This window comes from Sus scrofa, chromosome 10 (genome assembly GCF_054392235.1).
Source record: "Sus scrofa isolate SSC_HxYL_T2T_F1_AM1 chromosome 10, Sscrofa_HxYL_maternal_Yorkshire_Landrace_v2.0, whole genome shotgun sequence".
NCBI classification, from domain to species: domain Eukaryota; kingdom Metazoa; phylum Chordata; class Mammalia; order Artiodactyla; family Suidae; genus Sus; species Sus scrofa.
In genome coordinates, this window is record NC_139392.1 from 1381741 (window position 1) to 1409524 (window position 27784).

Below are 27784 nucleotides of genomic sequence, written 5' to 3' on the forward strand. Positions count from 1 at the left end.
ATTATACAAATCCAATTTTCTCACAGGAATTGAAGCTATTTAACTGTACAGGTAGTATGGTTACATGGAAACATATAATAATGGGTTTGATTTCATGGCCTCTCTTTGAATTTCTTAATTTTTGTTGGTGGTTTACAAAAGCAATGAATTATTTTGTACACATGAATGATAAAGACATCCTTACAGCATGAAAATAAATGAATGTGGTCACCTCTGAATCTAAGTGCATTTATCAAAATGGTATATTAAAATATTTCAGGAATATCAGAAGTCCGTTATCATACTGTGTGAGATTTTTTAAAAAATTTTGCTGGTGTTGTTATACAATGTGAATATTGATGTCATAATGAAAAGAGCCCTGAATTCAAATTTCTCTGCTTATTGTATGGAACATATGCAGCTCAGCTATTCTTCTCAAACCTTCATGTTCCATATCTGTAAAATAATTCTTATTTTCTCAGAAAAAAATATAAGAAATATTTTAAAAATTCAAAACACAACATTCTGTGTGGAAATCATTACTTCTTTCCAAAGCTGTCTCTACAATTTTTGTAGCGTACCTCCTAAAACATGTTTCTTTAAATCAAAGTAAAGGGACTTAGGCTAGTTATTCTAAGTTTCCATTTTATGTAATTAAAAAGGAAGCTGAAATTTATCACTAGATTTTGAGACAGAGGCTTCCAGTGGGTATTGAATACTAGTGCCAGAGGCTGTGCACAAGAGAAGTAGCCGCTAGTGCCTGGTACATCCCAGGTACCACTTTCTCTCATTAGTTTACCCACTCCCCACCCCCCCCTTCATTAAGTACATCTGCCTGGAATTATTCTGCTTTGAGTGTGCTATTTCTCATCGGTAGCCCGTCTCAAAAGACGATACATATTTTTTACACTCAGAACTGCATATTGCTTTGTGTCTGCAAGTAAGGTTTCTTCATTTCCCTGATTTGTAATATTCCTTTGTAAGGATTTATTATACACTCACAAATTAAAGAACATTTGATTGTTCTTATTTTTTGTTCTTAAGCAAAACACTTCTATGAGTTTTCTTGTTGATGTTTTCTGGTATACATTTATGAGTTCCTCTTGGATATAAAATTTGCAGTGGAATTATTCTATCCTAGGTTGTAGTCAGAGTATGAAAGTGTAAATAATTATAACTTTTTTTGGTCATTGCCTGCACCACATGAAGGTTCCCAAGCTAGAGATGAAACCCATGCCACAGCAGCAACCCAAGGCACCGCAGTGACAATGCCAGAACCTTTACCCACTACACAAGGGAACTCCATGTAACCTTTTTCTGGGTGGAAGAGGTCTTTGATAATAATTAGCAATTGGAATGGTAATTGAAACATATTTTTACATCAAAATTGATCACAATTGAACATGGTTAAGTCAGCAAGAACCTGAACATCTGAAGTGGTGATATGGATTAACAAGTAACGGTGCATCATTCCACTAACTCCATAAAGGTATTAAACAGGTAAGAGGCATTCTACAACATTCTGATGCAAACACATGTATATGCTAAAATTTATAATGATTGTTACATTAAGGGAAAATGCTTACAAATATAATTTAAGCCAGGGAACAAGAAAAATAGGTCCAGTCTTGTTCTTCATTATTTGATTGTATATGATTTTACTTTTATGTGAATTTTGTAATTTTCAAATATTCAAAAGTTGAGATGTGTAATTTTATAATCAGAAAATTTTTCTCTAGTTGCAGGAAAGGTAGACAGCTACAGAATATAAAATCGAACTCATTTTAGCCCCAATCCTTTAAGAATTCTGACTCAAAGCTCAGTTCTTGACCCAGTTTCTGATCTCCTGAATATAATTTTGTCTCTAGGGTGTATGTTTTCACAGATCTGATGGTTATTTCTGGTATTTGTCTTCATTCCTTTTGCATGTTGCTCCATCCATTAAAAGTCATCTGAAAGATCTTAATGCATCATAGAATTACAGTCTATTGGTAGGAAAGGGGGACATGAAGATGCTGAACTACCTTATGTCATAGGGAGCCTCTGTTTCATCAGGTAAAAAGGACACTTTGAAATGAGACAAGACCTACACTTCAACCTGTTTGCAATTGTTTAGAAAGGCAAGTCTGCTTCTTCTCACACCTGTAAAGAAATCGGAAGATGAGCTGCTTGCCCTCTAGTGCTGAACATATTGCAGCTGTTAGTGCAAAACCAACTCGACACTTTCAGAATCAACAGGAAGACTGCCCCAGGGTGTGGGCTCTGGCACTTAAAATAGAGGGTCTTCTGTTTTACTGAGCACATTATTCAGGAATGAAAATAGAGCCACAGATTTAGGAATCTGGGGTTGGTTATCCGACACGAAGAGATCTGAAGGCAGGAGTAAAATCAGCAGTGAAAAATGGGACCTTTGAGGAACGTAGAGAGCAGCATCAAGGGTCTTTTACAAATGCCTATCTGAAGGCGAATGAAATAAGACTGCTATTGAAATCCACTCAGTAAGAGACAAGTGACTTGTGCAATAAGATAATATGGCATAAATGATTAGAATACTGTTTTGAGTTAGTTCTTTTTGAGTGATTACAGAAAGCAAGGGACAATGTCATGAATTTAAATTTCTGTTTCAAGCAATGATCAGAAAGTGAGAGGGCTTCTATGATTTCCCCTAAATTCATTCTCTTTTAAAGCGCTTTTTAGACACAATACAAATATTTCAGGAAATTAGACACAGATTATGAGGCTACAGTTTGCTTAATTACAATTCACATCCTTTCTAGCCCTATAATTAACAAATTAGTGTTTGGATAGCAGTGGGACAATATGGGGGATTCTGATGAATCTATGCTCCTTGAATCCTAGTTGCCTTGAAACTCTTTTCCTGGATAAGGAATCTCTCCTTCCCATTCTGAAGTTAATGGCCCTTTAACTCTAACGATTTCACTTGGGTAGTTGCCTCATAAACATCTTTCCTTAGGACCTACCTCTAGCATGTATCATTGCTATAAAACCTATAATTAGATTTCAATCTAAATAGATCTCATTGGGGGATCAATGCCAAGTACAAAGTCTGCATTGGAGTATATCATACACACCAAATATCTGGTATGATTTTAATAAGTTATGATGTAGCCCAATACCGGATGCCAGATCAGGGAAGAAAGAACAGAACACTGAATCAGGCTGAACCCATCCAGGTGGGCTTCCTTGCATACACAGAGAGGGTATTCTGGATTCATGGTGTTAGCTTCATTGCGGGAAACAGTTCTATCAAGATGATTTTTAACTGGAGCATGAATTCAAATATGGCTTGTATTACATGAGGTTGAAACAGCCTAACTCCATGTGATAGGTAGGAAGGAGTCACAGAGCTTATGGGGATAGGAGGACACCTGATGTGTGTGCAAATTGCTCAACATCCAAAAAAAGAGCATTTTCCCTTGGATTTCACAGAAAACACTCTCCCCACGAAAGGCACTGGAAAGAATGCATTGTGGTTTGAGCTGTGTGTGGGGAAAATACCTTTGAAAAGTCTGGCAGTATCTGCCCACTGGAAGCAGGGACTGATTATGAGAGATGCTACTATTTGAATGCATTCCCTGATTTCAACAGAGTAAGTTCCTGAAGTGGCAGACCACAAGAAACAAGTCTTAAGGCTTGGAGTCAAGGTAGGCCTGTTTACTGTAATGGAAAACAGGCTGGCTCAGTAAACCGAGTGTTTTCACCTGCAAACATTCTGTCCTGGCCTAATTAATCGTAATGAACTCAAGCCTGAAACAGATGGGGTACCTAAAAAAAAAAAACCTTTCCTCAATTGTATAGGTAAAAATCCCTAGGTCAGAGGGTAAGTAACTTGAATCATTTCACTGGAGAATCATTTTCTAATCTGATCTAGTCACAGACCAAGTGAATGGGTGGAAAGTCAAATCTCATTGAGAAAAGATTCTGTAAATCATCACAATAACATGTCATGACTGACCCCAATTTCTTCTTCCTTTTAAATCCTTACACTTTTTAAAAAGGGCTCCACAGATGGATTACCTGGTTATCTCACAAAATAAAATAACTGCATCAAGTTTGTTATCTGTATATCCTACACAATCAATCAGTGGTATAGCATAGCCCGGAAAATAGGGCAGTTCAATGGGTTGAGCTCTTTGAAGCTTTTCAACACAAATGTTGTGCCAAAAGTATCAAAAAGATGTTGCCTTCATCTCTGTCTTTTGACCATTTCAGGTAGTGTGGGCAGTCAGAATGACAGCTACTGACAACTGCATTCTTTTTAATGCAGAGTGATGCTTCTAGTAATTCTTAGAAGAAGCCCAAGCTCTCCCCCAACACACGCGGCTTGCATTGTCACCCTATTTGCCTGTGACAGGTGAAGAGGCTCCGGAGGAGTCTCCCCACAATGTACCACTTTTGCTTGAGGACTATTTGGAGCTAATGGCAGGCAAGATCCTGCAGGTTGAAGATAAACCCCTGCCTTCCGCTAAGCTACCTAGAAATATATTTATACTGGGGGTCTTCCCCACAGGAAGAGTCATTACCAAGGGTAATTTTTATCTGAGTGGTGAACACCTAATCACCCAACATCCGTTCTTCTTACAGTCACGTGAATTTCCCTCCTGTTCTGGGAATCCCCAGGCGATTTGGTCTGTCCCTCAGCTCAGGATGCCATGTGTATCTTTCCACCTTTGAAATTCTTGTGTAGGTGGGGTTCTTGTGCATTTATTTTTTTCTCCTGTCATCTGTCTTACGTCAATTTGATTCTTTGAATGGCCAAAAGAAACTCTGAGGGGTGGAGAATTCTCTCTCCCCTACATGGGTTTCTTCGCACCTTTCAACTCCAGCTTTCTGGCTGTGTCATCTCAGGGCCCTTCCTCAGTCTTTTTTTTTTTTTTTTTCTTAAGTGAACTTATCACAAATCGCATTGGTTCAGCACTTAGAAACATTCTGTGAATGTTTCCCGTACTGTAAAATATACATTGTCAATATTATATACTAAAAATAGTAATTGATTTTCAGAATGTAAATGATCTGTGTTACAAACAGGGTTTCAATATTGGGCAACATTATAAGTTTAAAAACAGTATTTGATTTTTAGAATCAAAATGTCCTATTTAAATTCATGTTTCAGTTGTATATTATTCACTGAATTTTCACTTGTGAATTGCCTTTTCATGTTGTGTCTTTTATTTTTAGCTTTCTGAGTTTTCTTATTGGCTTATAAGAAAGATTTGTCTATTTCAAGTATTACAAATATAACCTGGTTTTTGTCTTTTGAAACTAACTTCTCATTTAACATATACTTGTTAGAATCCATCTCAACAAATATCTCAACTTCAATATCATTTAGAGTATGTGATACCATAACGATCTATTTTCAAACTAATATAAAACATTAATATAAATATTTATAAAACTACTTTGTGCCTATAAAATATTTATTTTATAAAATAAATAACGATCTATTTTCAAACTAATATAAAACATTAATATAAATATTTATAAAACTACTTTGTGCCTATAAAATATTTATTTTTATCCAACAGTAAATATTCATAAAGTATTGATTAACTGAGACATATTCTGACAAGAGGCAAACTGTAATATGAAGATTTGGAGATACAAACATGAGATTTAAGATTGAAAAAGCAAATAAAAAGCAATTCACTGGAGTTCCCATCGTGGCTCAGTGGTTAACGAATCCAACTAGGAACCATGAAGTTGCGGGTTCAATCCATGGCCTTGCTCAGTGGGTTAAGGATCCGGCGTTGCTGTGAGCTGTGGTGTAGGTTGCAGATGCAGCTCGGATCCTGCGTTGCTGTGGCTCTGGCGTAGGCAGGAGGCTACAGCTCCGATTCGACCCCTAGCCTGGGAACCTCCATATGCCGTGGGAGCAGCCCAAGAAAACGGCAAAAAGACAAAAACAAATAAAAAATAAAAAAAGCAATTCACTAGTTAGTTCTCTTCTAGTGTTTAAATATGACATTTTAACTTTTATATTTGACCTCGTGATTTTAATAATTATTCCTTTTAAAATATGTTATATAATAAATGAAAACTAGAATGCACATAATAAGTTTTAACTAAATTAAAAGCAGAAGTATTACTGTAATTGTTTCTTGGTTTGTGCATATGTATGTGCATAAAATATTTGTAACAAAACTCAATAACAATATGCACAGTAATTTGTAATTTACCCTTTCCTGTTAACAATAAAAATGAAAATTTATTTCACTGTGTTAATGGTTGGTTTTATAGATTGAAATCCATCAAATATTTTAGCAACATAGTTAAAATTGCAAATGACTTATCTTCAAGTAGATAAATTTTTCCCTTACATAACAAACTATATATTTACCTCCAAAACATCAATTGTAAAGTGATTTCTGAACCAATAAAATAATTTGGGATAAAAAGGAAAGAAAGAACCTTCTAACTTATAGCTAAAAAAAACTAATAGTTGTGATAATCATGTCTGGATTATATTAGAACAATGTCATAGCAAATTGACAAGAGTAAGTCTTTAAAATTTATATGTGTATGCTTAATTACAAAATTTAAAAAGCTCCATGTCCTTTTTAATATTATAAATTATTAAAATATATATTTATAAATCATGGATTATTAAATTACACATTATAATTTTAAATGGAATATAAATGAATGATTGTGTTCTGAATCACAGTTGCTTGATACTTTAAATGTCCATTTAATTTCCACTTTCATTTAATTTCTTATGAAATTATTATATCCTGCTGAGATTGTAGAAATATACTCTGTGGACAAGAGGGTAATTTCAATGTGCCAAGCATCTATGTCTATTAACGTATCATCCTGTGATCAAGAATACCACAGCACAAGCTCTCCCATGAATTCAGCCTCGTTCTTATTTCACATGCACACAGCAGTAAAGGAAGGGCTGAAATTATGTTAGTTACAGGGGCAAAGGAATAAGTGACACTACTAGGTCTTCCACAGCCTAGTCCATTCAGTTCACCATTTCATAAAACCTGAGACTCCGCAGACAACTACCAAGACATCCCATGACCTCCCTTAAGATGTTACTTATTTCGTGAATTTCTCCTTTGTTTTTACTCCTTAATGATCCAGAATATTAATGAGAATTTTAATATATATAATCTCATAAACTGCAAATGCATACCCATACAAACGAGACATACAGTGTAGGCATTAAGAAGAGAGTCACTTTAAAGTATTACTATTATACAAAAATTACATGGCATTGAGGATATGATCAGTGTTTAATAAGAAAAGTCATATACCTCCACATTTTGTTTTCCTACCTTCTCTGAGCAGCCAAGTCTTATCCTGCTTTAAGGCAGGACCCCAAAGGGCAACAGTTTCCTGCTGTAAGTTCTGCAAACAAAGCTCTTGAAGAAGCAAGTGCTTTCAAAGCTATCAAGGAGTCCCAGCCTTCCAAGCTTTCTTTTGCTGAGTGTCAGCAATTGAGGAGCATCTGCAAAAAGTACAAAGTTTTAAAATAATATTTAGTCTTAAAGATAAAAAAAAAATCGGAGTATTAGAACCTGGGTGACCTTACAGCCTGTGTCTTTGTCTCCTGACTGTTACTTAAGTGGAAATGGAGCTCACAGGGTCTATGTATTGTGCTTGAGTAAAATATACAGTCTAGTCATTAGCAAGGTCAGGTCATCAGGACTCCAGAGCCCCTGGTAATAGTACTTAAGTACATGTTTACACATACAATGCATTATAAACACATATACATATATAAATTTATATTAATTTATAAATATGAAGAGATCAATCAGTAGCATTGTCTTAGTGAGGCTGTTTTCTTTTTCTACTCCTGCTATGATTCCTGGAGATAACCAAAGCCATCCTTAATTTCTGTGAGGATACAAAACATTGGCCCTTATAGTCATGCACTTTGGATTTATTAAAAGCTCTTGGAATCTAAATGCTTGACTGTTTCACTAAACTGATAAGTCCGGCTAATCACATACAAAGAAACTCAGTATTTTTCATGCCTATGTCTCAAAAATGTCAATTTCCCTGCTGCCTTCAATGTGGCTTTTGCCTTGGCCTTTAATAGAAATACAGAGAAAAACACTCTTTCCAAGGAGAAACTATCTGTGGCTCCCTTACAAAACTTCTCTTTACTTCAGAGGCCTCTAATACTTTACCTCCAGTCCTAGGTAAGTCATACACACTTAATTTTAACTGCCCAGCTTCATAGTTACCTCTTTCTGAAATAAGAAATGGAAGAAGCTCTTTTCCAAACTCAGCATACCTAGAATAGACGCTTTCTCCAAATACATTCCATCCTGTGTTTGAAATTTGTTTACTAATACTCAGTGTTCATTCCTCATGACTGTTTTGTCTCACGTAGGCAAAGTAAAGGAAGATAAACAGTTTTCCATTTGTGCTTCATTCTGGGCAAATGACAAGTGAATAAATATTCAGTAACAAAATATGTCTTATTGGAGGATGTGCCACCATGATGCCACCATGTATGTGTTAGGTCAGTGTCTGTTCCTGTGGAGTCTACCAACTTTCTAGGAACACTTCAGCTGTGACTACTTGATGTGCTATGGCTGTGTTTTATTTGCTTTTAGAAGGTTTGCTAATATGGTTAGCATTATAAGTACATATCCAAGGCTAAAATTAGTGGCTTGTCGGGGTCATAAAAGCAAGACATTTTTGTTGAAATTAGGAGTACAGGTGATTTGTTTACAATATTTAGAAATCTCCCATATCCCTGAATGACCAGACCTGAAGCATCTTGCACACCATGTAGCATGCAACATTAGGCATTAAACCCAAGGCTTGATGACTACTTATTTCTATGACCAACCAACAGATCTAAGTATTGGTGGCCTGATATTGATCCTAAGAATTAGAGAATTCTGCCTCTATAATACTTTTCCTCTTCTTAGAATGAATCATTATTTAGTAAGTTTTGATCAGAGCACTTGAAAGAGCATATTTTAAAACCAAGCTTCTGCAATACAATACATGTAGTGTTTTATACCAGCTTGCTACAAAATAACGTGTGCTTAACAACATCAGCCTGGGGGCAGGATTTGGTTTTTCGCTTTCATTCATTAGCATCTGCAAGTGACTGAGGAGAACTGTAACTCTAAACACAGGCTACGTCCATTATGTGTCAAACCAGTTTACACCAGAACAACCTTGAATCATAGAAGGAACGTTCACTTGTCCCAAGCTTCCTGAACTATGTATTTTAGAAAGATACAGAGAAGGCAGATGCGATCAAGCATGTAGCCGGACTCTGCTTAGTCCATGTAAGCCTCCATCACATAAGTCCAGTATGTCCTTGAGGTATTTGTTTTCTACCTTCCATAGTAGTAACTAAGCTAATACAGTTTGCTAAGGCATCAGTGGAATCACGATTCTTCAGTGGGAATCATGAGAAATGGGGCGAGCAAGGGGCCATGAAATCATATTTAATGGCTGACGGGAGCCGGATCTCTAAGTTGCTCATCTCAAGGCAGAAATCAGAGGTAATTGAAGTCAATACCATTGATTTACCGCATGCAGTTAGGATGTTCTTGTCAAGGTGGCTTTATCTAAGTGTCTATTAGTCATGTGGATTCACCCAAAGGCTGGGGTGAATCCTCTTAGCCCCAGACGCATCAGCCCAGCACAGAGGCAAACTGACTTCCCTTCCATAAGGACAACAATGCTTCAATAAAGTCTAGTTCACAACTAGCACTTATGAGCTTTCCTTTAGTCTCATTTTTCTGTAACTTACAAGAATTTGTATTGTAACATTTGTGTGATTATGTTTTTCATTGGAATCTTCAGTACGTTTCCTTTTTCATAATGGCCATGCACAATTACTTCCAAGTTAAGTGTAAAAAACAGGAAGATTTGGTTGAAAATACAATAAAAACAACATATAACTAGGAAATATTTATCCTATGTTTATTCCAACATCATTAAACTTTATGCACCTACTTAAATAATACAGAAAAATCATATATTATTTCACCATAATGTATGCAAGTTATAAACACTTTAATGACATTTCTAGAAACAATGTTGGTTTCAACTGGTTGCTTCAAAGATGTTTCTCTTAAATTAACAGTTATTGTCTTATATTATCAACAGATTTCTAAATTCATTTCTTATGAATATATTTTTCCCAGAACTTTTCCAAATACCTCTTTTAATTCTCGAACTTCACACATCTTAGGAGAAAAGTTTAAAGTAATTAAATAAAAGTGGAATGATTTCTGGCATTGCTTTATTTAGAATATAAGATACTGAAAAAGAAACATAATATTCCCTATGGCTACTGATATGCAATTAGAATTTCTTAATATTTATAAAACTAAGTTCATAACTACTTTGCATAATAGATAAGAAAATGCATTTTGGGGCACATACTATTTTCTTATCTGTTTTAGAAATCTATTAGCTATTTATGATACAAAACATATCAGCTACTTTAATTTAGACTGAATCTGTAAAATGTTTTGGAACATAAAGATTGGAATTTACTTGTATGCATTAGAAGAAAACTAAGTCAAGCGAAGATTTATTTAAATGTGCTAAGAAACACAAATATTAAGTCCCCCAATTAGTTCATTCTCATTACTTCATCACTTCTAATTTAAGGATTTGATTCTAATTAAAATAAAATATTGGGAAGGGTAATATTTTTAGCCAGAGTATTAAACTCAATTTCCTAGCTAGTCCAAGCAGATGTGATAAAATATGTGAGTGAGGGTAAGTAGAAGAAACAGAAATCATATTAATCATTTTTGGAATAGCAAGAACAAGAACTAAAAATACCTAATTTATTTCTAGGGTAGACAAAAATAATTATTTGTTGAATTTTAAAATCTAGTTTCCAAACTATGAACTCATTGATTCAGAGCAAACTCCAACCTCTTACAAAATGGAACAGTGCAACCCCCCCCCCCTTTTATTTTGGTAAACTGGTAAAAAAGGTTCTGAGAGCTTCGCAAGATTATTCTTTTGTTGGAATGAAAGGACTAGAAGAGGGAGGAGACCAAGTAACAAACCCATTTGAGAATGAGTTTCACATTAAAAAAATATAGTGAGGCAAGTATAAAGTAAATGGGCTATGACCAAAATATTTTAGACTAATTAAAGTATAGGAGTCACTTCATGACACAGGATTCATTTATAGAACATGATAGATTAACAGAACAATCGACTCAAGACTGAGCTAGGGTAGTACCCTCGAAATGTCACTATGCAGGGCTGGGGCACTGCCATCAAGAATGCAAAATATGCACAGAGCTGCCAACAGCCTATGCGTGGAGAGACTATTTAAGTATCAAAGGAAAAGAACCCATCCCTCACACAGCCATTGCTCCATTTGGGACTCTCATTTCAACAACATTAGGTCATGCTGGTTTAGGAGTCCAGTTTCCTAGAAGTGAGTATTTCTGACAAGGGACAGAGGACACTGCTTGGAAGTTTTAAGTACCATCTGGCTGCTTGGAGCTCCAATTATCAATAGGTAGATGGAGTTATCTTATTAGCTGGGGCATTCATCCTGAATTGCAATATGGATCAAGGGTTTTAAATACAAAATGTTGCAAAGGTAATATGTCCGGAATATAGGAGATTCCTGGGGCCATCACTTTGCAGGCCATATTCAGTAATAACTGTCAATAACAATTACAGTAACCATAATCCACCAAGGCAAAACCACTCAGGCAACGCAAAGGAGCCAAGTTACTGGTTAAAAACAAGGGAATTCTATGATAGGTGGTAGAGAAGCTAGATGAAAATTTTCAATTACAGACTCAGAACCAGCCTGCGTCAATAACTAAAAGCTCATGAAACCTTCTACTTGCTTTCTAGCATTCTCTACTTCCTTTCTCCCTTTCTCCTGTGTTGGAATTACATCACACAATAAAGAAAACATCAACACTAAGTTTTGCTTCAAGCTCTATCTTACAACGAACCCAAAGACATTCCCTTAGAACCAAGCAATATTAACAGATTATAGGCAGTTTCATAAGCAAGCACAGAAAATAAGGTCCTATTTAGTATAAACCCAGTAAGTGGCAGTCTGGGAAACAAAGACTTAGATTTAAGCCCACTAATCAAATATCAAATACATTTTAACTACACTAATCAAATATTGTAGTAATGTAACTGCAGTCTCGAATATCAGCATTCTTTACGTAATCAGTTTCTCATTTTAAAGTTTTATTTCAATTCAAACATATTTGAAGATCAGATTTTTTTTTAAAGTTCAATTTCAAGCACAGAAGTTCTACAGAATAAAAAGCATATCTTCTAAGTAGCAAGCAAATCAGAGCATAATTAATACAGAATAAGACAATGGAATCCCCTTTACAAAAGAAGCCACCTGGGATCAAAAGTGCCTTTTTAACTATTGTTCATGTTATAATAGACATCGTTATGCAACCTCCAAAGATTTTTCTAAGGTTGAGAGAAGTGACCTTGTATGTGTTGCATGTGTGTATGCTCTTCTTCCCTCAACTTTTTAAAAGCTCATTTAAACTCTGTCCCAAGGTTCTCCAGAGATTACATCCTGATTTAAGGGCTGATAAGAATTTTCAAGTCAAATCACCTTATTTTAACACTCTGCAAGCATCCACTGATGCCAAAAAAAATTTACAAGGTTTCAAGTACTTCTTAAATATTTAGTTCTAATAGTTTTTCATGACTGAGAAGTCAGGAAACAGGAGGGCAAAAGGATAAAAAGTGCATTATATAATTGTATGGATAATTTGAAATAGTATCTTAAATAGACCCCATACTTTTATATGGATAAATCTGCCTACTCGTCCTACCTCTCCCACATACCATATTTCACCAATTTCAATTTTTTTTCTGATATACCCTATGTAACATTTTTCTTTTACCACTATCACTTGTAAATGCTACTCTATCATTATACTTGCACTTATTCTTACAATCAGTACATACAAATTTAAAACCTAGTACATTAACACATTCTACTAAATGCTGGATATTCCGTGTTCCTGACATAGTACTTTACAACCTAGGAAGAACATAAGCACTTATTAAACTTGTCCTTATATCATGCTTTTGTCTTTATCTTATCTGTTTTGTTCACCACTATGTTCTTAATAACTACTATTCTGCCTGGAACACAATACATGATAGAAATATCTATCAGATGCATGAATATATAAATCAGGCATCTGCTCTTACATTTTTTTCCAAATGAACAGTAGTATTTAATAAGCTTTTAAAAATGAAAGTCCAAATTTACTCACTTTACTTCCAACTTTATTATAGCTTACATATTATACATTAGTCCCTTATGCAACTTCTATTCCATACCTTTGAATTCTTTTAAGTTTCTATAAAATAATTTAAAATATTTTTATTTTTGTAAATTATTCTTTTCTCACCTCATGTAAGTTTCTCCCTTTTATTTTGCAAAATTTAAACAATTTGTTTCTGGCTATTGTCTGGTATGCATTTTTTGAAGGACGCTTCTATTTATTTATTTATTTATTTTTTGTCTTTTGTCTTTTTGTTGTTGTTGTTGCTATTTCTTGGGCCGCTCCCACGGCCTATGGAGGTTCCCAGGCTAGGGGCTGAATCGGAGTTGTAGCCACCGGCCTACGCCAGAGCCACAGCAACGCGGGATCAGAGCCGCGTCTACAACCTACACCACAGCTCACAGCAACGCCGGATCGTTAACCCACTGAGCAAGGGGCAGGGACCGAACCCGCAACCTCATGGTTCCCAGTCGGATTCGTTAACCACTGCGCCATGACGGGAACTCCTGAAGGGCGCTTTTAAAATCCAACTTACTATTTCCAATTTTGTTTTTTTCTAGGGCCACACCCACTGCATATGGAGGGTCCCAGGCTAGGGGTCAGATCAGTGCTGCAGCTGGTGGCCTACACTACAGCCACGGCAACCTGGGATTAAGCCGCATCTGTGACTTACACCACAGCTCAGGGCAATGCAGGATCCTGGAGGCTAGGAATCAAACCCGCATCCTCCTGGATACTAGTTGGGTTCATTACTGCTGAGCCACAATGGGAACTCCCAAAATAAATTTTAGAAAAGAGGCCATGTATGCTTATAATAAGAGAAGCAGCCTTTTTTGCCCCACTGTTTGGAGATTTTTGACATGCACATTTTAAGGTTTCTGTCTTCTCTCTGTGTTCCTAAATGGACATACAATTGTTTTTTAGTACCTGAGTATTCCCATTTTGTTTAACATACCCCACTAGTAGTGTTTTATGTGAAGGGCTCTGTTTTCCATGTCTTTGCCTCTGTGTCAGCTGCGCATGGAGGTGTCTAACAGTTATAGCTGCGATACAAACTGCACCATGTTTATTCATAAAGGGATCACTCCTTCGTTTGCAGATCTAACAAAATTTTGTACTATTATCACTTGTCCTTATCCCTTCTATTTGCATTTACTTGGATGGTATGCAAGTTTTCATTTTTTTTTTTTTTACATTTTCTAACTTAAAATTTTTTAAACAGATGTATTTTTTACAAATGGGTTTTGTTCAGAGTAAAATTGAGAAAAAGGTACAGAGATTTCCCTTATATCCCCTGCCCCACACATGTAGAGCCTACCCCAAAACCAACCTTCCCTCCAGATGCTACATTTGTTACAACAGATGGACCTACACCCCACACATCCTAATCACCCAGAGCCCATAGCTCACAGGATTCATTCTCGGTGTTGCAGATTCCGAGGGTTTTGACAAACACATGATGAAATGTATCCACCATTATAGCATAAAACAGAGTAGTTTCACCATTCTAAAACTCGATTGTCTGTTTTTTGTATTTTTTGACAATTCTGAAAAATAACTTTGCTATGACTTTAACGTTTTAAAGCAATTTGAGGACCAGTCTTTATGAGTTCATGAGTTAATCTTATGCAAATAATTTTATAGAAACTGTTCTCATTTAACAATTATTTGTTATGCTTCTTTCTAGTTTCATTTTCCCCATCAGCTTGGTGTATTTTTCTTCCCCTTTCCCTTCTTATCCTCACTACGCGGTTATGGACTGTATATGGTATATTTAAATTCCAGAACTTATTATCTTTAGAATTTTTAGTCTTTAGCTTATAAGCTATGTATTTTAATTAATTAAACTCATAAATAAGTCAGTATGTGCTGACTCTTTCAATGACTTTGAGGAAACTGTCAAAGTTCTAGGTAAATAATAGATAATATAGTTTCTATATTCGCAAATAGATAAAGAGATAGGTAGATGGATAGAATGACTTGGATATCCTTGTTTATTTATCCCCAAGACTACTACTAAAGAAACTTGGAGTTCCCGTCGTGGCAAAACGAATCCGACTAGGAACCATGAGGTTGCGGGTTCGATCCCTGGCCTTGCTCAGTGGGTTAAGGACCCGGCGTTGCCCTGAGCTGTGGTGTAGGTCGCAGACGCGGCTCGGATCCCACGTTGCTGTGGCTCTGGCGTAGGCTGGTGGCTACAGCTCCGATTCGACCCCTAGCCTGGGAACCTCCATATGCCGTGGGAGCGGCCCAAGAAACGGCAAAAAGACAAAAAAAAAAAAAAGAAAAAAAGAAACTTGTACCAAAGAAAAAGTTAAGAGTTAGCTTTTGTGTTTATTTTTTAAATAGTTGAGGATTATCATGAAATGTATATCAAAAATATGAGGAGATAATTCACCAGGAGAACATAAAAAAAGATACTAAAAGTAGATACTTGTGGTGTATAAGCTGAGGATGGGAGACTCAAGCTATCGGTCTTCTCAGTGTAGGCTCGTCTTGAAATTTGTTTTTAAAATTAAAAACTAACGTATAGCTGCAATCAAACTCTTCTGAGGTTTAAGTTTCTAGTGTTGGTAATCTTACAGATTTCAATCCATTTTTTTAACCTAGATAAACTCAATATTTAACTAATATGTGGTAAAAATAAGTTAATTCCGCATGCACTTAAATGGGTATATCTGATGCATTTATCCTCAAAATCATGTCTTTAAATTATGATTAAAATAGATCAAAACAATGTTCATATATATTTAGATTGTGTGTATAAACGTGTATATGTTCATGTGTATACATACACACTGCAACAGAACAGTCTTTTTAAAGCCTGACACCAAAATGTATTGTCAAAACAAAGTGCATTTACAGACTTATTATCTTCTCTGGTTTTTACTGCAGAGAGCTCCAAAGATCAAATGTTAATTCAGTATTAATCAACCTAGTCTAGATTATAAAATTTTACTGTCCTATAAGGAACATATGGTGAAAATTTGGAATTTATATTTTTTTCTGAAATACATACTGATGTATGATATACGTTAACCACATGCTTTTTCTTGTTTTACTTTATGGCCCATGTGAAATTTCACTAGAAAGCATTTATTTTTCTTCATTGCTATGAACAACTGTTGCTGAAAATGTCGTACTGCAGTTGCTTAATAATATGATAACTGTAATTTAGATGCTATGTATTTAGCTGAAATCATGTTCCTAATGAGGTACTGAGTTTGTTATATTAAATGTATACATATATATGTTATTCACTGTTATTATTATAGTCCTTATTATTATAAGGAAGCCACAGCTACATTACCATGCACAATTGAGTGCACATTAAAATATTCAGGTAAGTGAAAGAGCCTTATAAGCATTTTCTCCTGGCACAATATGCACAAAGAAAGATGCAAATTTGCTAATTACCTTTAGCAAAGTGAGCAGCTTGTCTCCCTCTTATGCAATGACTATTTTTAAGCATTTGTTATTCCATTGAGAAATCTTCAATAAATAACCATTGTAATTTTTAAAAAGTTTCCCTAGAGCTATGAAATTTGAGCTATGTTATCTAGTACCAAATTTAAGACAATTTTGAAATAAATCCAAGACTTGCCACTGCATAAATGTAATAATAATATATTAAAATGAACAAAATCTAGAATTCCGTATGTTAAAACGTATTTTAATTGATGTTTTATCTCATTTTCTAATACATTTATGCTTCAGTGTTATTTCAAATGTATTCTTCATATTATGATGACAGAAAGTAATACAATGACAAAAGTCAAAGAGTGAGAACATCAGCAAAAAGCAGCCAAAGGAAGATCACTTGATTAAGTGATGTATTAGAATCTAGCTGGAACAGGTTAATTTCATTTTTTCAATAAATAATACTTTATTGTTTTTTTATGTCTTATGCTTTCACTAAAAATACCTATGTGGAATGCAAAAATTCTTAACTTCAAGAAACTAATGGAAATAAATGCATACAATGCAGAATGATCAAGAATGCATCAGGGATACAAAGAAGAAATGTTTTGTGAATACTGAAAGCTTTATTTCAACAAGTCACAAAAGGTGACTTCTAAATCAAAGTTTTATAGCAGAGGAGATAACTAGATAAATCTAAGAATGAGGGGTAATTACTAAGGTCATTCCAGGCTGAGTGACAGCCCAGAGACTTCAGAGTTACACATTTGCTTATCTTCCAGTAGTTTCACATGTCTATGACATAAATTTTGAGGATACATCATTCATATTGGGGATTAAAGACTCTTATCATTAGTCTTTAAAAGATACTATATACTATGTTTAGGCGGCTGGATAAACAGAATATTTCAGGAAGAAATATGAGAAGCTATATGACACCTTTTGAGCTGTATAAAGCACATCTGTGCAGCAATATGACAAACAGATCCCAAGGCTTAGCAAGAGGAAACTATTGCCTGATCAAAAGCAAAATGATTATTCTGTAGGAGACCAGAGGAAGTAGAATTGCTCACCTGGATGAATCTGAATATAAAAGGTAAAGGAGATAAAGAGTCAAGGGGGATCTGAGGTTTGGGACTGACTGTCAGAGAAGATGCACAATAGGAGAATATTTAATCAGAGAGAAAAGATGCCACATTCTCTTTCCCACACTTTGAGCTGATGGTACCTACCCAGGTTACCACGTCAAAAAGGACTCAGTTTTCACAGTCTGGAACTCAAGACAGGAGTCTGGGTTGGAGAGAGAGCACATACAATCATGAGCACAGAAGTGATACTGAGATATGAGCAGGTAGCAGAAAACAGGAAGACTGAAGGGAAACCCCAGACCCCATCAGTCAAGGGTAGACGGAAGAAAAGAAGTCCATGATGGAGGGGGATAAGGAACAGCCAGAGGGCTAGGGGTTAAAAATGGTGTCACACAAGGCAAGGCTATAAATTCTGAAACAGGCAGGAGTAGTAAATGGTGCCAAAAGCGGAGGAGAGACCACATACGTCAAGTCTAAGAATGGTCTGCCGCAGTGGCCCCGGAAGATGTTTGATGAGGGCAAATCACTTTGTGATGAAGTAATGGTTACAAAGGAAAATTCATGGAGGCCTAGTATTGAACCGCAGGTGGTGAAGTGAATGCCTCATCATCCAGAGTCTCCTCTTAAAAGCCCAGCTACGAAGGGAAGGTGTGGAGGAGATGTTGGAATAATGTTTCCTAACTTTTTCATATTACAGCTTTCAGTGAAAATGAGCATTTGTGCGGCACACCGAAGAAAGCGATGGGTGACTTTAGGAACACATCTAAATGTGGGAATTTAGGGACATGTGCAGGGAGCTGGTGAGAAACTATCAGTCCTGTTTTCTTTATATCACGTAATTATCTTAAGAACAATGCATATAACTTACTAGAGAAAAAAAACAATGAAAACTGTATTTGGGTCAACGTGCCAATGGAATCATTTCATTATTTAATTTTAGGAAGTGAAAAATGTGAGACTGCTTACATAAACATATGGTTAGCACAGTATTTTTCTTCTTAAATGAGTAAATTCAATTGTTTATCCTACCTTTCCACACACATCTACTGCTGCCTTGGACCCCAGAAGACTGTTGACACCTGGAATACGAACTTTACCAGCAGGTCCACGGCCTGGTTTATCATCGATAACTACTGTGCTTTGCAGCTGGTTGGGAAGGTAGGTTTCCAAGGTACATAGTCTTTCCTTGATCCCTGCGGCATAGTTGCTCCTGGATGCCCCCATGCACACATAGAGCCTGCTTACACAACCTAATGAATCTTGCGAAACCAAAATAAAATGGTTTACTGCTAGAGGAAACTAGCCCAGGGGATCCAAACCACTCAGTGTTCGTCCAGGCTACCTATTAGGCTCTGGGGATAATTATTTCTACTTGTACCTTAAATTTAATTGCCACAGACCATTTGGGATGTCCTTTCTAAAGGGAGATAGTGGAGTATTTTTTGCTTTGTTTTGTTTTCAGTTAGAGAAATTTAAGAATATATGCAGTCAGAGTTCCCGTCGTCGCGCAGTGGTTAACGAATCCAACCAGGAACCATGAGGTTGCGGGTTCGGTCCCTGCCCTTGCTCAGTGGGTTAAGGATCCGGTGTTGCCGTGAGCTGTGGTGTAGGTTGCAGATGCGGCTCGGATCCCGCGTTGCTGTGGCTCTGGTGTAGGCGGGAGACTACAGCTCCGATTCAGCCCCTAGCCTGGGAACCTCCATATGCCGCGGGAACAGCCCCCGAAAAGGCAAACACACACACACACACACACACACACTCACACGCACATACACACACGCCTCTAAAGAATATGAGAAAAAGAACGAAGTGGCGGCACTACCTCTAAATCCGGAGAACTGGGTAGCATCTTCCAGCTCACACCGTTGCCGCGGAGGACCTGGCTGACCGTAGCGAGAACAGGCCGGGCGCCCCGCCGACGTTCGCGGGCCTCGGGCCGACCTCTCCTGCTGCGGGTCACCTTCCTCTTGGACATCACCGGACGGGGGCGGGCGGCCGCCCAGAGCCGTGACTTCCGGCGGCGACAGACCCAAAGCTGAGCACCCCCTTCTGGGAACCCGCCTAACAGGGCTTGGGGGCAAAGACCCTCCTCAGGCTGGGCAGACGGGGCGCCCAGAGCCGCGACACAGAGGCCCCTCGGCCGCCCGGGCCGCAGGCTGGCTGGGCCCTGCGCAGGCGCGTGGCTCCTCTCCCAGCAGCCCCCGCGGGGGTCACGCCGGGTCGACGACCCCGACGCGCCGCTAAAGGGCGAGGCCCGCGGCGGAGAAGGCGGTGGTGGAGGAGGAGCAGCGAGTGCGGCTCGGCTGCTCTTGGACGTGCTGCTCCTCAACTCGGATGAGACGCTGGCCGAAGGCGTGTTCCGTGGTTCCTTCCGAAGACCAGCGCCCTCCGCCAGCCGCCTGAGAAGGGCCCGCAGCCCGACGCTGAGGCCGCCCGAGGTAGGAAAGCGCCGAGGGTTGTCTTGTTCTGCGGACGCGCAGTTGACCGACCCCGTCTCGTAGCTCCGGGTGCGCAGCGGGACGACTTGCTGCTGGTGTACGTAGGTCGCGAAAGGTCACCGCAGGGGTAGCTGCGTCCCCGGAGAGCTGCACGTTGTTTCCCTGTGGCCTTTGCAGGTCTCTTCACGCGGCAGCTGTCGCCTGCGCGGGGCGGCGTTGGGAACTGCGGGCACCACGCCCTGCGGTAGCCTTGCAGCCTTGGGCTTGCCCACTCGCGTCACCTGCTTTGTGCCCCTTCCCTCTCGAAGGCACCCACCTGTTCTCTGTATCTCAGTTTTTAACTAAGCCTGATGCCCCTCAGGGCCCAGCCATATGTCCCGGTTATTTCAAGTGGAAAGATCTCGTTCTTTTTCATGGCCGAGTAATATTCTAATATGTGTAAGATACATGTTACTATATTAGATTATGTATTATGCATACATAATGTACACAATATAATCAGTTATATTATGTGTGTGCGTGTGTATATACATATGTGCATTTTTCTCTAGGCATTCACATATAGATGGTCACTTAGATTGTTTCCCTAGCTTGACTATTAGAAATAATGCTGAAAAGCACAGGGTGGGGTGCATATATCTTTCTGAGGTGTTTTTGTTTTGTTTGAATAAATACGCATAAGTGGAATTGGTGGATCATTTGGTAGTTCTTTCTTTTTTTTTTTTTAATTTTTGAGGAATCTCCATTACGGTTTCCACAGTGGCTACACCAATTTACATTCCCGCTAACAGAAACAAGGGTTCCTTTTTCTCCACATCCCCACTACTGGCTATTTGTTGGCTTTTTGGTAATAGCCATTCCGACAAGTGTGAAATAGTATCTCGTTGTAGTTGTGACTTGCATTTTCCCTCATGGTGAGTGATGTTGAACACCTTTTCCTGCACCTGCTGGCCTCACCATATGTCTTCTTGGAAACATGTTTTTCAAACCTGCTGCCCATTTTTTAAAAAATTGAATTGTCTGTGAGTTTTTGGTATTGAGTTGTGTGACTTTTGATAGGTAGTCATCATGGATATTGAAATTTTCAGGATGATATGAATATTTTTTAACAAAGAAATTTAATCCTGGTCTCTCGTTATAGCAACATCAGCTCTTAAGCCTGATGGTTACATCAACAGCCCTGCTAAAAAAGAGATTGGTTTTAGATCTTCCTGAAAGATGTCCTGCCTGACATCCATGCCACTTTACCTCCAAATCTACCACATAGATGCCTGAGGGAGGGTTTTATTCACCACTCTCTGGGCTGGATGGGAAATAGTGAAGAAGTCACTCTTGGTTACAGGGAGGCCTCTTCTTTTCCTGATACTCCATTACGACTGAATCCCTGGGGATACCAGATTCCATCCTCTGTTCTGGGCATCTTATAAATGTTTCCTGGGACACGGAAAAATATTTAGTCAGCACGGGAAACCTGAAACAGTGGCTGCGCCAGATCTCAAGGCAAGGACAGGCTTCACCAAGGAATGAAGTACAGACTTTTGTTGAGAGACGCCATTTCTGAGGCAGGTACATGTAGAAATGTGAGATGTTTTGCAAATGTAAGATGCATTGAGCTCTAGGGGGGAGGCTGGTGGTTTCCAGACCCTGGACCCCATGAGGCTCCCTGGTTTAAATCAGCACCTGCTAATGTGGGGGTGTGAGTTCCTTCACGGCTGTTACACCGCACATCCCAGGACTTCCCTTGAGGCCATTCTGAAGTCTGTGGAATAGTCATCTAGCCTCAAGGCAGTGAAAAATGACCTGAATCTGTTTTAAAATAGTTTCCGTTTTATACTTGGGCCACAGCTTTGAATGTAGAAACAACAAACCAAGATGTATGTGTTTGATCTCTACTTCCACTTTGATAATCGTGCGTGAGGTAGTATTTGGCATGTATTCATACGGCTGGCTCAAGGCTTTGGGCAAGGATAGAAAAAATTAATGAAACACTGATAAGAATACATATTAAGTATTAAAAGTATACTCCTACCATATGTGTATTGCAGCTAGGAAAAACAGTAGCTAATTAGGATTGCTCTGAGTTGTTATAAAAGAACTATCCTGAGATATTTTGTCTTGACTGCTTAAGCCAAACAGATAATGTCGAACCTTATGTCTCCAGATGAAAGCCTCTTTCTAGTGGACTGTAAGGATTTTTGGGTTTCATGTCTTTTTGTTTCCTACACCTGTAGGACCACTTTGGAGATGCCACACTCATTGCGTCCCTGACTGGCTGGGTACCCCCTCTGCTTGATGCCTTGGTGCAAAAGCTACTAAGTAGGGGTAGGATCTGACTGATACTTGGATGCTGAGAAGACAGATTCCTTTTCTGAGGGTCAGGGAAGCTGTGGAGCACAAGTCTCACAATTGTATTTGTCCTGATACGGAGCATTTCTACGAAGAATACTGACAGAGACAAGCTGGACCAGAGGGAAAGAGAAAAATCAGAGCCTTGGTCATATTTAATGTTTTGGACTCCGGTCTTGGCTCAGCCTGCCCTGCACTGTGGTTATTAGTTCCAGTGCACACCCTTTTCTGACCAGAGTCACGGCTGGATTGTTCACTCTGAACAGAAGACAGCATACGTAGTATAGAAAACAGGTACATGGGCCCAGAATGCGACAAGTGATGGCCTTAAAACGTATTATTACTGATTTGGTTTGGGATTCAGGATTGACTGAGACTTGAGGTTTAGAACGCTGGAGAAATATGTAAAACATTGAAGTTGGTTGAATACTTCTTGCAGTCATGCAAGATGGTCTTTAGGAAAGCAGATCAAAACCTTCAGTATCATCCCTGTTTTGTTGTTGTTTCTAGCCAGAAATCAGGAATGGGTGCAAATAATAATGGGGCAGATAACTGTTCTACTCTGAGATAAACTTAGTGGCAGTACAATTGAGTGAGAATCATGAATGTGGGTGAGGGATAAAAATAGGATCTGAAGAAATGGAAAAGTTTGATCTCTCTGCACTGTCCAGTAGCAGAATGCTAGGGCTCTTGAGCACTTAAAAGATGCTTTAAGTGTGGAAAACGCAATACACACTGCAGTTCAAAAACTTTGCATTAACAGCAGTTCCCATTATAGCTCAGCGGAAATGAATCTGACTAGCATCCATGAGAGTGCAGGTTTGATCCCTGGCCTCGCTCAGTGGGTTACAGATCCGGCGTTGCCGTGAGCTTGTGGTGTAGGTGGCAGATGTGGCTCGGATCTGGCGTGGCTGTCACTGTAGTGTAGGCCGGCATCTACAGCTCCAATTCAGCCTGTAGCCTGGGAACTTCCATATGCCATGGGTGCGGCCATTAAAAAAAAAAAAAAGAAATTACATAAACAAAGTAGAGTATGCTTTGTATTGGTTATATGTTGAGATGAGAAGATTTTGGAACTTTAGATATATTGGATTAAATAAAATAAATCACTTATCAACACCAGTAATTTTTACTTTTTTTCAAGATTACTATTAGAATATTTTATACACATACACATTTATATATATTTCTCCTTTAAATCACTACTATAGATTTTTCCTAAATATTTGCTTGCAGTATAGAATTAGAATATAGAATTGCATATCTTGCTGCTGAAAATCTCTATAATAACTAAAGATTGGTTTCATTTTAACTATCAGCTGGGCTGTATCATGGTTTCTAGAGACATATGCCAATTAACATTAGCTCTGTACCTCCATAAAAGCCAGTAATCCAAGGGTTGAAAAGACGCAAATATCTATGAAGTCTGATAATTAGAGAGAAAACTACGAAGTCCATTATCAAGTTTCTGGTGTTGGTTACTAAAACGTAATTCCTAATAGAAATCTAGCTCAGTGAGATACTAAAGGAGGTGTCTTGTTGGAGAAACCTCACAACTGTCAAATATCTCCCCTTGCTGTGGTCTGGATATTTGCCTCCCTTCAAAATTCATGTGTTGAAATCCTTATGCCCAAAGGCATTAGAAAGTGGAATCTTTGGGAAGTACTTCTGTCTATCATGAGAGTGGAGCCCAGAGAATAGGATTCCTGCACTTACCAGGCTCCCTGGCGATCCCATCCTCTTCCCCGGGGGAGGATTCAGGAAGAAGGTGCCAGCTGCAGGTAAGGAAGAGCCTCTCCACCAGACCATAATCCTGTTAGCAGCTTGTTCTTGGAGTTCCCAGTCCACAGAACTGGGAGAAATAAGTGTTTACTGTTTGCAGCATACAGGTATTTTGTTACAGCATCCAATACAGACCGAGATGGTCCTAATTTCTCTTTCTCCTAATAGGTAAACTTTAAGGAGTATAATTCCAGTAAACAAATCTGGAGACAGCTAAATTGACTGACCTAAGCAATACTAGTCTACTGGGCATGAAAATGATTTGCTTTGTTTTGTTATTTTTTCCTAGACTTCAATAGAGAATATGCTATAAATTATTTTTCCCCAACTTCATTCTTTTTTTAAAGGAAAGTTACTTCTGCAGACATTTTGTTTTCACTCCGCCATTATGTTTGGGTGCATTGGGTAAGATGAAGTTGTGTTCAACCTCAGAATGATGTACCCATTAGAAATCACAACTAGTATCAAAACAGTAAGACTGTTAAAATATTTTGCACCTTATAAAATTGTGGCTATAATTCTTTGGGAAAGGGTAGCTATAATTTGCATTGCAGATATAGACATCATGTTATATCAGACGTAACATTATTGCAATTTAATATGCCCTATGTGTGCAATGAAATGAATACATATTGGGCAGTAAGACAGTAAATTGAAACTAAATTCCACTTATGTGTTTAGTTAATTTTTTTATTTACTCAAGAAAACTTTCACTTTTGACTTTTCTAGTTATATGTATCTTCCCTTTCCTCTGGGCTACTTCTAATCTATGAAGTTTTGGCTATATATGAATTATGATGCTTTATTCCTTTCCAGGAATAAGGCTGTACCCAAGCATGTTTTTATTTCTTTTCCTCATCAGTTTGTATAAGATAGAGCTTTTGTTTTAGTAGCATATACTTATATGGGTATGTGTGTCAGTATTTAGACTTTGCCTTTCCTTTAAGGCACTCGAATAAATCTTGTGCAGGAAAGGCAGTGAAAAGTAGATGAAGAAAGAAAGGAAAGAAGGGAGAATAAAAGGACGGAATAAAAGGAGGGACGGAGGGAGATTTAGTAAAGATAGTGCTATGAAAGAAAATTTCTGAGTTGATTTCTTTAGTTCCCTGAACAACTGTCCCTGTCCCTTAACATACACTCTTATGAGTTCATAAAGGAGCCAGTGCTGGTAATACTCCAGGACCCCAGGGCTTCACAGCATCTATCTCTAGGTTTTTTATTGAATAGAAGGTAAATCTTGCCCTATTTTTCTGATTCATATTTTTTTTCATTTATCTGACTGTGTTTTGTATACGAGAAACCTTATTACACCTAAAAACTGTGCTGTAACTAATAGAAATTTTGTTGTGGTATATTTCTTAGGCACATCAATATGAATGTTCTGGTAAATATTTCATTTCTCTTTTGCTTAATGCATTCACCACATTCTTCTATTATTTAGAATGGTTACCTCAGTGTGTAATGACAATCTTCCAATATGTGAAAATCATTTCACACAAAGTATCTGATCATAAGAGTCCTAAGTCTAAGGTGTTGCAGTGATGGACATTTGTGAATTTAAATTTCCAATTCAAATGGTAGGTGTGTTTGAAAGTACTAGCCTATATTCCTCTGGTACAGAATAATGACAGTTATTTTCAAGTGTGTGGTGCAACCACATTGGCTGTGGGAGTTGACTGTCAGAAGGTTGATTTATTCCTTTTGCACTGCTGGATTGGAAACGGAATGTCTAGCGAATTCGTGCACACCAAAATTGAGTGAATGAGAAATATACAAGAGAGATTCATAATGAGGTTTGTAGATACAAAGACTGGCTGGAGATACGCTATAATAGCTGGGTTTATCATAAAAGAAATGTCTTTACACTTTTCAATTTTCTTCACAGTTTTAGTTTTATATCATATGAAAAATGCCTAGCACATAGTAACTACCAGGAAAATGTTAATCATTAGTATTCATAAAGTAAAACTCACTTGCTCCCCTTCAATTCTTTTTGGTTTGTTTGTTTTTTGGATTTTTTAGGGCTGCACCTGTAGCATAAAGAAGTTCCCAGGCTAGGGGTCGAATCAGAGCTATAGCTGCCAGCCTACACCACAGCCATAGCAATACCAGATCCGAGCTGCATCTGTGACCCACACCACAGCTCACAGCAACACTGGATCCTTGACCCACCGAGAAAGGCCAGGGATTGAACCCGCATCCTCATGGATACCAGTCAGATTCATTCCCATGGCACCACAAGGGAAACTCCCTTGTTCAATTCTGTTTTTTAAGTTTTATTGGGGTGTGATTGATTTGCAATATTGTATTAGCCTCAGGTTTACAGCAAAGTGAATCATTGTTCATATCATATATCTGCTCTTAAATCTCAATACAAATGATTTTTTGTCTGATTATTTATTAAGACTATGAAAGGAAATATGTTGTTATATGTTAAATATATTAAATTATATCTTCAGCTATATGCAAGTTATGCAAGGCACGTGAAAATTTGCCTGTTTGCTGATATATATGGGCCCACCTATGGCCGAGACAAAGCTGATTGAAGCAATGTCTGGCAGTACACCTTGTGGCAGTGCCCTCTTCGTCAGCAAACAAAAAGATAATCTCAGGCCAGAATTTTCCAGTGAAGTAAACTAAATGGTGGTGAATATATTCCTTAAAATAATACGAATTGCTGAACACATAGAATCTTGAAATCACAGTATCCAGTATTTTTACTGGAAACATCTTTGGTGAAAACAGTTTTACCACAAACAATTTGCTGCACAACTAATCAGCTGAAGGGAAATATTGCCTTAAAAAATAACTGACAGCTTGATTTCAGCTGGTCGACAGTGGTTTCATTTTTCCATTGATGCAGTATTCCCGTTTTTACATTAAAGAAACCTTAATGATCTATGCAGTGAAGAGTAGACACGCATTCTTCAAATAGTGCATGATAACAACTCTGTAAATCAGCTCGTTCCAAGATGAGGTGATAAGAAAACTTACCAGAAATATGACATAAGGGAGTGTAAAGCGGACGGCACAGTATACTGGAAAATGGTAACAACGGTTTGCACATCCTTCGGTGAGCATAGTCACCCTTCCACCTGTCCAAACCCAAAGCTCAGCAAGCTGTGGCAGATGTGGGCGTCAGCTTTACTCACAACAGCCTTTGAGGGCATTAATTATTAATGCTCTGGATGATTTAGGTGCAATAGCTTGCTCTCTACTGCTCTCTTTACCACCTCTATCATTTAATACTAGGATCTGGAAGCAAAGGAAGAATTAAGCCCCTCCTGTCCCTCAAAAGAAATGGTTATGTGATTCCTTAAGGCTGTAAGTTTCTTAAAAATGGTGATTTTTTTTTTTTTTTTTTTTTTTGCTATTTGATAGTAGAAAACATAATGTAGACAGAATTTTGGTGTTTTGGCATAACATTTGGCTTAGATAATTTGGTGAGATATAAAGA

General features: G+C 37.9%; 1 protein-coding gene across 1 annotated transcript in view; it reads right to left on the bottom strand.

Moving 5' to 3' along the window:
* The window catches only part of LOC146398751 (uncharacterized), a 40216-nt gene extending 12808 nt beyond the window's left edge, over window positions 1-27408 (bottom strand). The window contains exons 1-3 of the mRNA XM_084980967.1: window positions 27322-27408; window positions 19584-20288; window positions 7287-7459 (exon numbers count right to left, since the gene is read on the bottom strand). Coding sequence (XP_084837093.1) covers window positions 7442-7459; window positions 19584-20288; window positions 27322-27408 — 810 coding nt within the window. The 3' untranslated portion in view covers window positions 7287-7441. The remainder of the gene's footprint in view (window positions 1-7286; window positions 7460-19583; window positions 20289-27321) is intronic.
* Between the last annotated feature and the right edge of the window lie 376 nt (window positions 27409-27784).